Source organism: Phodopus roborovskii, unplaced genomic scaffold (genome assembly GCF_943737965.1).
Source record: "Phodopus roborovskii unplaced genomic scaffold, PHOROB, whole genome shotgun sequence".
NCBI lineage: Eukaryota > Metazoa > Chordata > Mammalia > Rodentia > Cricetidae > Phodopus > Phodopus roborovskii.
The window spans coordinates 2,011,221-2,023,710 of record NW_026126622.1 but is presented as its reverse complement, the minus strand read 5'-3'; the positions used below and the strand labels follow the sequence as shown (position 1 = coordinate 2,023,710).

At 47.8% G+C, this 12,490-nt stretch overlaps 1 protein-coding gene across 1 annotated transcript in view; it reads left to right on the top strand.

Annotated features, from left to right (window-relative positions):
• Entrep2 (endosomal transmembrane epsin interactor 2) overlaps positions 1–11,462 on the top strand; it is a 388,380-nt gene extending 376,918 nt beyond the window's left edge. Inside the window, exons 8-10 of the mRNA XM_051206449.1 lie at positions 3,533–3,608; positions 7,817–8,044; positions 10,841–11,462. Of these exons, the coding sequence (XP_051062406.1) occupies positions 3,533–3,608; positions 7,817–8,044; positions 10,841–11,157 (621 nt within the window). The 3' untranslated portion in view covers positions 11,158–11,462. The remainder of the gene's footprint in view (positions 1–3,532; positions 3,609–7,816; positions 8,045–10,840) is intronic.
• Positions 11,463–12,490: the final 1,028 nt, after the last annotated feature.

Below are 12,490 nucleotides of genomic sequence, written 5' to 3'. Positions count from 1 at the left end.
TGCAAGCATAAATCAGAGACAAACAGTCGGCGATAGAAACAGAGAGACCAACAGAAAGAACTAGAAGTAGCATGATGTTTAGTTTCCAAATTCCACCCCCAGTGACATACTTCCTCCAGCAAAGTCACACCTCTTAAACTTCAAACAGTGCCACCAACTGGGACCAAGTGTTCATACATCCAAGACTAGGGCAGGCATTTCTCACTTAAAACCCCCACAGTCTCACATGACTTGGGGTGTCCTGGGGCAAGTGAGGCTTGTCTATCACAGACCTCACACTCTTCATCCTTCCAGGATCCCTGTTTATGAGTCTTCGTGGCTGAACTCCAATGTCAATTAAGAATCCATGCCACAGTTGCCCTTCCCTTTTTCTGTCTAGGTAGTGCTACTGAACCAAACGGCCATTTCCCCCACAGCTTTGTGCAGCAAGGTGGCCTCTGCCATCAGGTTCAAATTAAAGCCCTAACACTCTACTCAGAAGTGACATATGCACTCCTGGGAGCCATCTCTTTCCCAAGCCACATTTCCTGGTGCGTGAATACGGGAGCCAGAGGGAAGAGAGTGGTACCCTGCAGAATATGAAGCAAATCCAATTTCCTCTTGACCTTGTCCCTTTGTGGATTCTATTTCTCTTGCTTTATTTATATTTCTTTATTGCCAGCACTGTCTTTCTCAGGCAGCAGGTTTCTAAGTTTCCTCTCTGCCTCTCATATTCATACATGCATACATACATACATACATACATACATACATACATACATACATGGGGAGGGGTTAGATATTGGGGAGTTCTGGAACGAAACAGCCTTTTAGGCAGTTTCTTTTTGTTACTTAGTGGGGGATTCTTGGCAGACATGTTCAAATTAGTTATGGGCATGTAGTGAGTACAGTAAGGGAGAAAGGTGTGTGTAGATGCAATGGTGGCATGAATTCTCTCTCCCTCCATTCCCTCCCCAGAAGTCCTGGAGGGCTTGGGGAGGAAAATAGCATGTGCACCGTTGCTCCAAAGCCTATCAGTGGGTGAAAGGCAGCATGGAGGCTGCTCTCCCTGGCGTTAGATTGATTTCCAGTTCTCCTCAGGCACCCCACTTCCCCACCACCACAACAGGGAGCAGCTCACACCCTGTGTGTTGGTGCCACAGCTGAAGCCACCCTGCCCTAACTCCATCACAGTTTGCAGAGCCAAGATGAGGGATATCAGCTATCTGATTGAAGTGGCAGGCAGCACGGGAGGCAGGAATGCAATTACCTGAGCTGGAATTGGACCAAGCTGCAGGGGCTTGCCTCGCCTTCTCCTGTCTCCTCTTTAGCTCATTACTTGCCAGTATGTCCCCAAAGCAATTCTGAAATAACACAAGAAGTCAGATATTGTTTCCTGAGCTGGGGAAGGGGTGGGGCTTATGGACAGGGTGTGCCATGTCTCAAGCCCTGTGCTAGATGCCTAAAGCATTATGCCTGTTGGCGAAGAAACTGAAGCACACACAGCCCGAGAAGGGTAAGATGGGGCAGGAGGCCAGGGGGCTCAATCTTCTGTGTCCTGTTCCCTGAGGCATCTCTAGCCCAGAGTCACTTCATGTACTGGCCAGTTTTGTATGTTGACTTGACACAAGCTAGAGTCATCAGAGAGAAAGGAGCCTCAGTTGAGGAAATGCCTCCATGAGATCCAGTGGTAAGGCATTTTCTCAGTTAATGATCAATGGAGAAAGACCCAGCCCATTGTGAGCAGTGCCATCCCTGGGCTTGTGGTCCTGGGTTCTATAAGAAAAGCAGGCTGATCAAGCCAGAGAGAGCAAGCTCCCCTCCATGGTCTCTGCATCATCTCCTGCCTCCAGGTTCCTGTCCTGAGTTCCTGCCCTGATTTCCTTCAGTGATGAACAGTGATGTGGAAGTGTGAGCCAAATAAACCCTTTCTTCCCCAATTTGCTTTTTGGTTATGGTGTTTTGTCATAGCAACAGAAACCCTGACTAAGACAGTCCAAGAGGGGAATAGCAGAAACTGCCTGACCTGAACTGGGTGGCTCTTAATAGTATGTCATTGTGGTCACACTGTGGATTGGCACTCCACCCTTTATGCACCTGGACCTTGACCCAAAGCTCACATAAGAGAACAGCCTAGAGAGTTCCTCTTCATTCTTTCTGCAAGGGAAAAAAGGGAAGAAAAGGTGTAAGCAAGTCAAGGACAGGCTGTGAGTTCACTGGGGATGCACCCTTTCATCCAGTGCTCATTCCATGCCCTAGCCATGCCAGGGTGAAGCATGCCAGGTCTCAGGACCATTTGTCATATGGCTTATTCTTCCCGGAATAAGAAAAAAAGAGTCAGAGAAGGCAGTTGGGGGTGGGAACTGTCCTATGTCCCACTGTACATAGGGTAAGGGATCCTTTGTGACCTTTTGTCTTAGTAAGGTTTCTGTTGCTGTGCTAAAACACCATGACCAAAAGCAAGCTGGGGAAGAAAGGGTTTATTTGGCTTACACTTCAATATTGCTGTTCATCATTAAAGGAAGTCAGGGCAGAAACTGGAGGCAGGGCTGATGCAAAGGCCATGGAGGGGTGCTGCTTATTGCCTTACTCCTCCTGACTTGCTCAGCCTGCTTTCTTGAAGAACCCAGGACCACCAGCCCAGGGTTGGGACCTCCCCCATCAATCACTAATTAAGAAAGGACTCTACAGGCTTGCCTCCAATCTTACGGAGGTATTTTCTCAAAGTGCCCTTCTCTCAGATGACTCTAGGCTGTGTCAAGTTGACATTAATTATGCAGCACACTTGTCTCGGTTCCATACAGTGCCCTAATGGAAGGTGAGTAGACTCAGTGTATGCCACTTCCCTGGAAGATACTCTTGAGTGCAGAAAGCCAGAGAAATGGGCTTTGATCTTTCCAACACTGACTTGAACTCTCGATTCTCACACATATCCCACCTCATAAATTTAGGTGAGAAGAAAATAATGTATGTATATTCTCCCTAGGTGAGTCTTAAAGCCAACCTGCACAGTTATTCCTCAGGGTATTTGTTCCAGGATGCCCCCTATACCAAAACCCATACATGTCCAAGTCCCTTATGTAAAATAGTGTTGTTTGCACAGAACTTACACACATCCTCTCCCATACTTTAAGCCTAATAGGATGCATCCACATGAACTCAGCAGAGTCTATGGTATAGTCAAAAAATGACTGTCAGCAGTTTCCCATCCCAAGGATACTCCCAGATGCTGTCTCTGACCAGGAAGCAAGAGAGAGCTCTGGGGTCCCTGACCCCAGACCTAGTTCTCCCAGGTCATGTCCACACCTGTCCCCACACCAATGGGCATGGTCAGTGCAACAGATGCAGGCAATGTGAATATCTCACTACACTATGGTACATGGAGATTCTTGTTTCAACCTTTGGAATTTTCTGGGAAGTTTGGTCTGATTACTTGGAATCGGTGTTGATTGAAAGGGAAATCTGAGGGCTCAGGGCACTGGTGGTGTTACTGGAGGCTGCCTGGGTGGGTGTTGTCCTGAGCAAGGGTGATGCTGTGTGTTCTTTGTTACAGGTTCCAAGTGTTGATCACCAGGTGGCTGACTCCAGTTCTGAGGACCCAAACACTGCTGCTGGCTTCAGCACACCAGGTAATCAATCAGACCTCTCTCAGTTTGAAGCACTGCTTGTGTGTGTTCCAAGGATGTCTCTTTTCTCCTGTTTCCTTCTCTCCCCCTCTTCCTACTCCCTCTGTCTATAGCAGGTGCCTTAGCCACAGCCTTCCTCCCTAATCTGGATCCAATAAGTTGTGTCCCTGGGAGAGTTCACATTTCCTCTAGGATATTTTGTCGACTCTTTCTTTGGTGTTCTGACTCCTTCACTTGAGGACATGAATTTCAACTTGAGGCTCACTCTTTCAGGAACGAAGAAGAATATTTAGCCCATGCAGCTTTGTTGACTGCAACACAATTCTTCCTCTTGGGTTGGTTCTACGCCCTGTTAGTAGCTCTCCTAGGCAGGTATCAGTAATATGTTGGGTTCTCCAAGGCAATCCAGTATTCAACTTCAGAGCTTCATGCAGTGACCTCTCTAGGGCTCCATTCAGGGACACCCCCTGACACATGCCTGGCCACAGTGGCTTTCCTTAGGCACAGAAGCAAACTACTCCAGTTAACACAGACACAAAAGTTTTCAAATGCACACTTGTTTGAATGGATGGGTACAGAACTCATGCATACAGAGGGTAAACCGCGTGCCTTGGGATTTCATCCTCTTCACTCAGGAACAGTATTGCATTTGGGATTGCCAGGCCCCTGTGATCATTGTTATGAGTGTGATACAGATGTAGTTCACTCTCATGTTGATCTTTTCCCTTTTACCATTGCTGAACTTGCGTTTTAGTTTTACAATTCTTCATAGATTCTAGTTGGTTTTAAACTATTATGAATAATAATGTAGTGATGAGGTTTGAACATTGGCAAGACCACAGGGGAGCTACAACCCAGATTTTTTGGCTGGCATCTTATTAACCAGCCTGTCATTTTAGGGCTCTTTATCTAGAAGTCATGTTTATATTGTTTGTTGGCGTAATCTCCACTTCTGGGAGTGCCTTTGGATCTAACATAAGGAAAGTAACTCTAAAAGTGAAGGTGTTTACATTCTTCCTAATAGTGAAAACCTGGGAGAACATTGAAGTCCATTAATGAGAGTCATAAAAAAAATATGTGACACATGCTACATACATTAATTAAGAAAACTACGGGTGGGTTTTTTAGATGAAAAATTGGAAGTCCACTATGACTGCAACTGTCATAAAAACAGGCGCACAGCATTACACTGGTGACAGCAAGAAAAAACAGTCCCCAGTCTTGGGCTTGGAGCTCTTTCAGGCACCTACTGAATTTCTTGATTCTAGTAATTATATATTTTCAGAGTGAAGTCACACTTGCCTATCCATGACTTGATTGTGTTCGCACTGACAGTAAGAAAATTGGATCGGGAAGATTTAGGAGGCATGGATCAAAGCTAATTAAAATATGATTTTCGATGTTAGGCTAGAGAGATGGCTCAGCAGTTAAGGGCACATGCTGCTCCTGTAGATAATCCAGGTTCAGTTCCCAGTATCTACATTAGGCAGATCACAACTCCAGAGCCAGAGGGATCTGATGCCTCTGGTCTCTGCAGGTACCTGCACTCAAAGGCACAGCCCCCTTTACCCACCCTAGACTTAAATTGTTTCCAAAAAGGTGACATAAATATATACTTAAATATCCTCCAAAAGGTTAAACACACACACACACACACACACACACACACACACACACACACACAGGAGCAGTACTAGTACTTGATGCTAGTTTGTGTATGTGTGTATGTATATATATATATATATATATATATATATATATACATACATATATATATATATATGCATATGTGTATTTATTTGCATTTGATGCAGGGCCTTGCATATTCTAGGCAAGCATTCTACAATTACCTACATCCTCAGTGCTCGCTTTACTTCTTATTTCAAGACAGGTTTTCACTAAGTTGCCTAGGATGGGCTGGAAAAAATACTCTCTAAATAGTCCAGACAGGCCTTGAACATGGTCTTCCTGCCTCAAGCCTCTTGTGTAGCAAGGATGATAAGCCTACACCACACAGGTTAGCTTACCCAAGACAATCTTGGTATACCACTGTGTAGTTCCCTGGGGAATAACTAACAGAGGTTGTCTGGGTTTGCTAAATGCCATTTCTGTCTTTGAAGTTTTCTGATATGATCAAATACACACACACACACACACACACACACACACATCTCTGAGCAGTTGTCAAATTGTGTCCCATAATAAAACTCCTGGGAACAATTGCTGAGTCCAAGGGAGCATGTATTTTAAGTGTTAATAGAGCAGCCAAACTGCAGTATAGAAAAGTCACACCAGCAAGTGAGAAGCAGAGAGCCATCACCCCTGATGGCTTCTCCCATCCTCCAAGGGGATAACGTTTTCACAGGCTTTTCATGGGCTTGTTGTTTGTGTGTGTATTTGGATTTGATTCACTTCCTTTGTTTGAAGACTCTTCTTTTTTAGATGGTACTTTGGGAGTAGATTCATAAGAAAAAGTGCTTGTAAATCAAGTCACGAGGCCTCGCAAGACCTTCCTATTCATGGCGGGGACCTGTCTCTTCTCTGCTTCCCTTCTACTTTGGTGGTACCATGTGTGTTCATTATGCAAGGACAAATCTTAAAAAGAAAATGATTTATTCTTCTCTCATATAATACATCCCAATTGCAACTTCCCCTCCCTCTATCCTTCCCAGCCCCCCTCCCTTTCTTCTAGTTCTGCCTCCCCTCCCCTGTCTCCTTCTGGAAAAGAACAGACCTCCCAGGGACATCAACCTCAGAAGGCACAAAGGATACAATAAGACTAAGCACAGACTCTGGCATCAAGGCTGGGTAGGGCAATCCAATAGGAGGAAAAGGGTCCCAAGAGCAGACGAGAGTCAGAGACTGCCCTGCTCCCACTGTCAGGTGTCCCCTCAAAACACCAGACAACGAGCGTAACATGTAAGTAGAGGACCTAGTGCACACCCATTTGGGACCCACAATTTCCATCTCTGTGAGCCCCCATCAGCCCTGCTTAGTTGATTCTGCAGTCCAACGCACACAACTTTTTATTGTCAGTTTTCTTTCTACCCTTTACTATCCTACCCAGGAAGCTTCTGCTCCCAGCTGCAGGTCTACTGTTATGGATTTTTTCTTCTAATAATTTTATACCCTCAAAATAGAAGGGTTAATCTTCCTGAAGATTGGGGTGTTTGCTTGCATATTTATGTCTTCAAAATAGACCACTAATTGTCACCAACTGTTTGGGGGGGGTAGCAGTGGTTAGGCAAGAATGCTTTAGAATCTTCCATGGGCTGCTTCGGAAATAGGCAGTGAGTACCACGTGGCTCCAAAGCCCTGGCCTGGGGCAAGCTCAGGGATGCTGGGAAGCATGGGAAGAGAAGGAAGGAGCAAAGCTTCCCAGCACTGATGGAATTCTGCCTGCTGTGATGCAGCAAGTGTACCTCAGGCAGGCTATCACTTGCAGTGTCAGCCCCTGAGTGGAGCCAGTGGGCTGTTGGTAATTCCAGGAGAGTGAAGGATGCATCTACCCACTGGGGTTTAATGTTCACCGGTGGAATGGCCTCTGGTGCATATCATAGGCTTCTGGGCTTTGAGTGGGAAAGAAGCATAGACATGGCCTGCTTCGCTGGTCCATAGGTGTGGTGCTCACCAAAGTCCAGCAGAGTCCTGAGTGGCCAGGCTCCACCAGATCCTGCCCCCACTTCTCTGTGTGCCAAATCCATGCCCATCACTAAGCTATACTCATACCTCCAACTCTGGTTTATTTCTGCTTGTTCCCGGGTTAGGTTGATGCTGCTACCCAGGGCCTACTCTGGGAACTAAGGCAAGCATCACATGGGCTATGTTTGACCCACATATCTGACCTAGGGACTGCACGCCAGGTACTGGGTTGCACTTCCTGCCTGTCCTGGTGTCCTTCAGAGTCCATGTTCTTTCTTGTGCGAGTCCTGAGCAACAAGTGATAAAAGCAGTAGAGTGCTGACTTTGGTCTCTCTGGGAGGGGGCGGGGCCTGAGCTCCCCATCCTCTTCCTGGAGTAATTCCTGGGAGGTTGTCTACTTCCCCTGGGCTTTTTATCTGTGCAGCAGTACTTGGTGACCTGCCTCAGGCTTGGTCTGATTCTAACTGTGGAATTGAATAGGTTGGGTTTGAAGGGCAGGTGGCTGGTTGATTGTGCATCCTGATGCCTTTGTAGCCACTTACTGTAATATTGTGTCCATTTTCTTGTAGTGCCTGTCAGTAGCACAAGTCTCCCAACATCAGAGGGTGCTACCTCACTGGGTCCAAGCCACCCATCCCCTGATGGCACTTTAGACACCCCGACACCTCTCCTATCTACTCCAGTCCCTCACCACATGTCTCCAGAAGCAACAAGCTTGAGCACACAGGCGCAACCAAGCCTAGGGCGTGTGGCCCGTTCAGCCAGTGACCCCACCTCCTGCACATCCAGTGAAGCAGGTATGGCTCACTTATATTTTGGGGGTTATACCCAACTTGTAGGGCAAGTGACCTCTGACAGTTGAGGCCCAGCCTTGGATCCCTGCACATTTGAGGGCCCCAAGTTGGGGTGAAGGGGTGGGTAGCCTTAGGCCCCTGCTGTGTTCTCAGAGAGGCATCATTCGGGCAAGGAGGGAAGGATTCAAGAATTTAGGGTAATGAGATCCCTTTAGGTGGCCTGCAGCTCTGATATGAGCATGATCATTGAACTACATGCATGTTCTGAGGTCCAGGTCAGAGTAGGTGACCACAGGTAAAGACTGTGTAGGTGGTGTGTCCTCTGCCCTGAGTGTGTTCAGGGAGTGTTTTAGTTAGGGTATCTATTGCTGTGAAGAGACACCATGACCACAGCAACTCTTATAAAGGAAAAAGAATTCATTGGAGCTGGCTGACAGTTTCAGAGGTTTAGTCCATTATCATAATGGTGGAAAGTATGGCAGTGGGCAGGCAGACATGGTGCTGGAGAAGGAGCTGAGATTGCTACATCTTGATACACAGGCAGCAGAAGGAGACTGTGTACCATACTGAGCATAGCTTGAGCATATAAGACCTCAAAGCCTGGCCCCACACACACACAGTGACACACTTCCTTCAACAAGACCACACCTTTTAAAGTGCCACTCCCTATGGGGCAAGCATTCAAACACAGGAGTCTCTGGAGGTCATTCCTATCCAAACCACCGCAGGCAGCACTTAACTGTGTCCTAAGCCACCATTAGCTGTTTTTATTCCAAGTAGGAACTATGCAGTACAACAGGATCCTGTGGCCAGCTGCCCAGGATGCATATGCCATAACAGCTTCCTTGGGAGTCTTGCTTGTGTGCCTGAGGCTGGAGAACAGACACCTGAACCTTGATGTTAATAGAATAACTTCTGCCAGTCAAGGACTTGCTAGTAGCCTTTGACTCTGCATTACAGCTGGGACATTCTCTGATGTGGATTTGAAAGAACTCTACAGCATCCTCACTTCCTTGGCCTTGTGCAGCTGAACACCAAGCAGCCTAGGGTCTGGCCATGCCAAGGAAGATCAGCCTTTGGAAGGAACCAAAACGAGAGTGACGGAAGCCAAGCCAGATCTGGGAGCATCTTCCTGGTAGAAACATCAGCTTTTGCACCTGTAGATTTTGGGTGCTACACTCCCACTCCCCTTGCAACTCCATGGAGAAAGGTCAACCCAAACCTGGAATGCTCTCTTTGATTCTTTACTTGGAGCCACAGGACATCCCTTCCTTCCACCCCTGAGGGCAGCACATGGAATTCTGTGTCCACTCCTCCCTCACAGATTTTCAAGAGAGGCTCACAGATGGTTGGAGGGTATCAGGTCCCTTCTCTAGCCTTCTGCTAGCTTTCTTTGGCCTGTCCCTCTTGATGGAATCCATGGTCTGTGACAAACAGCTGCAAGGATAGGACAAGGGAGAGGTGACCACCTTCCCTCCCTGAGCTCCACATAGCCGCTTCAGCGTCCTCTTGGCCAGATGAGACTGCCATGTTCCACATGTTAGAAGCATGTGCCTTCTTCATACCTGGAGAGGCTCGGGATTGGAGGTTATTCCCAGGCACCTGCTGGGCTCCTGTGGGACCTAGGCCTGGAGAAGTGCAAGGTGACCTTCTTTTATCTGCAGTCTGTTTGTCTGCCATCTAACACTGCTCGGCTCTAGGCGGCTGGTGAATTTTACCAGCCCCTTCCAGTGGGGACTGAATGTTCTTCTGGTTGAGATGCAGCCTGAACCCTGAGCTGCTCTGTCCTGGGCTGCTCTGGAGAGAAGTGAGGCACTCCTTAAATATTTTGACATCCACTCACTGTAAAGTAGGGGTGTGGGGTCAGGACTAGTGGCCCTTTGCTGTCTCTGCATTCAGCTGCTCCAGCTGTTGCCCTAGAATGTGAGTTCCTGGCTCAAGGTAATCATATCAAAGCCAGTAACTAACAGCGTGCATATGCTTATTTATTTACATTTAGTTTTGTTTTGTTTTGAGACAGCATCTCATTAGATAGACCAGACTGACCTCAAGTTCCTGCCTCAGCCCCAGAGCGCCGAGACTGGGCCCACTGCCACCAGGCTTTGCCTTATTTTGCTTTGCTGTTTTCCAGGGGGTCATTGGCTACCTAAGAAGTTTACACATCATCCTATATTTCATTCTAAGCTTGTCTGCTACTACCCACTAGGACTCAGAACAGACTACCCAGAATATGTCTATTTTGGGTGATATGTTAGGCAAGCTTGTTTTCAATGTGGTCCTTGGTCAGTGGACCATATTCACTACCCAAAGGTACCTAGTTCTCGGAGGTGCTGCCTAAGCAGTGTTTGTCCTAATTTTGAGGCAGAATGCTGGTTTGACATCTGATGGGAGACAGTCTTTCCTCCAGGCCCAGCATAGAAGACACTGAGGGAAGACCCTAGATAGAGGCTGCTGTCTACATCTGATATAGGACAGGAATCTCCCTGCCTTCTGGCCACCTCAGCTCTCATCTTAGACTGTCTGGATGGCTCCCAAGCTGCTCCAACAAGCCACCAGACCACGAAGGACAGAGGTCATGGAGCTGCAGAAGTCTGAGGAGAGCTCAGGAAACCCTCACCAGCCCTTCTCTTGGGACCACTTCACTCCTCACCTCAATCCGTAGAGGTTAACACCAGCTTCACCCCAGGCTGACAGGAAGCTGGGTCACGGGTCACACTTTTTTTTTTTTTTTCTAGAACTTTGGTTTCATTGGGTTCACAATTGTTTTCAAATCCCCTCTTTCACTTTGATTTTTTTTAGTCTCCACATCACGCCCAGCCATGGCTACCTGTCAGCGCCAGCTCTCACCTGCTGGCAACCCAGATACCTGGAAAATGGACCAAGGGACCAAGCCAGAGACCTTACAGACCGTCTCCAAAGAGAGGCCACACTCCCTAGTGGAGAGTAAGGCCTACAGGGACACCACGGTTTTGGTGGCTAAGTTCTTGGAACACTCACACTGCACTCTCCCTTCAGAGGCGCGACATGTGGTGGGCACCATCCGCTCAACGGTCACTTCAGAGGAGCCCAGGGTGGAGGAGGCCACCTTTGGTGCTGGCGGCCTGGACCAGCTATGAAGCAGCTACAGACCTGGATGTGGACACTGATGGGCCCAGTATCTGCAAGGTCCAGTCCTGCATGACGCCACTATGCTTGACAGAGAGAGGCCTTTGGCTTGCTGGGCAGAGAACATCCAGAATACCCAGACAGAGCTCTCTGGTGGCCTGGGCAGGGAACTGTTATACCTCCCCCCATCAGTTGTCTTGCCAGGACTGTTTGACCCCTGTCCCACTAACTCAGACATGTTTTTCTCCTGCCCTTAGCAGGTTCTGGTTGCTTCATGGGTATAGCACCTTGAACTGAGAGAAACACCTATCCAGGGACGGTGACACTTGAGGAACATAAGGACACTGCATCTGTTCCAAGTCAAGGCCTTTAACGCAAGGTTCTCTTCTGGGCCCAGTTGAGTTCAATGTTAAGTGAGTAGTGGGTAGCAGCAACAATGGAGCCATTCCCCATGTGGCTGGTATCACTCTGCAATGAAGCCTTTATAAAATTCAGACCCCTTACTTCCTTTCAAAGGAAACGGGCAATGTCAGCACAGCCTGAGCCCACCTTTTTGCTCACTGAGTTATCATGAAAAAAAAAAAATCCACAATGAGTATTCTTCCTAGCTACTCTTGGAAAGCAAACAGGTGACACAAAGGGCTTGAAATATCTGCCTCCTCGTGTCCTGGGCTTCCCCACTATAACTCTGTCTGTGGGCTGTTACCCCCACGTCCTCTCCTGGGCCCCTCCCCCTTGGTCTCCCACCTTTTCACCACAGAAAATAATTGTCTCTTGTGTCTTAACAATATGCTGCTGTCCCATCCCTTTGAGGGCTTGGCCCCGGGTCTGACCTCACCCAACTGATCTGAGTAGGACACAGTCTGCGCTAAGAAGCATTTTTCTCTGCTGTGTGCGCACCTCTGGCTAAGGTAATGCCTTTCATGATCCAGACTTATCCCTGTTCAACTCAGGTGGCAATAGGCACACCTATGTTGAGGGATGCAAATATTCAGCACTTATTTCTGGGAGAATGCCAGGAGTAAATGTGTAGGAGCAAGGCAAAACTAACTTGGACACAACCAGGGTGGCTTTGAGCAAAATAAATGCCCCCCCCCTAGACCTTCTTAGCTGTTCAGACCTCATTTTCTCAAAAGGTCAACAGCAACCACTGTTCAGCAATGAACTGGGAGAAACACTGCCTGCAAAAACTTCTTGCAAAAATGGAAACACCCAATGCTGGTTCATCCAAACCAGCAGCTCTAAGCTCGTGAGCTCACTGCACCCCAACTGGTCTGTGGGAAGTGCCAGGGTGGACCAGAGCGTGACCACCATTGTTCAGTGTCCAGCTGGTAGGCTTAAACA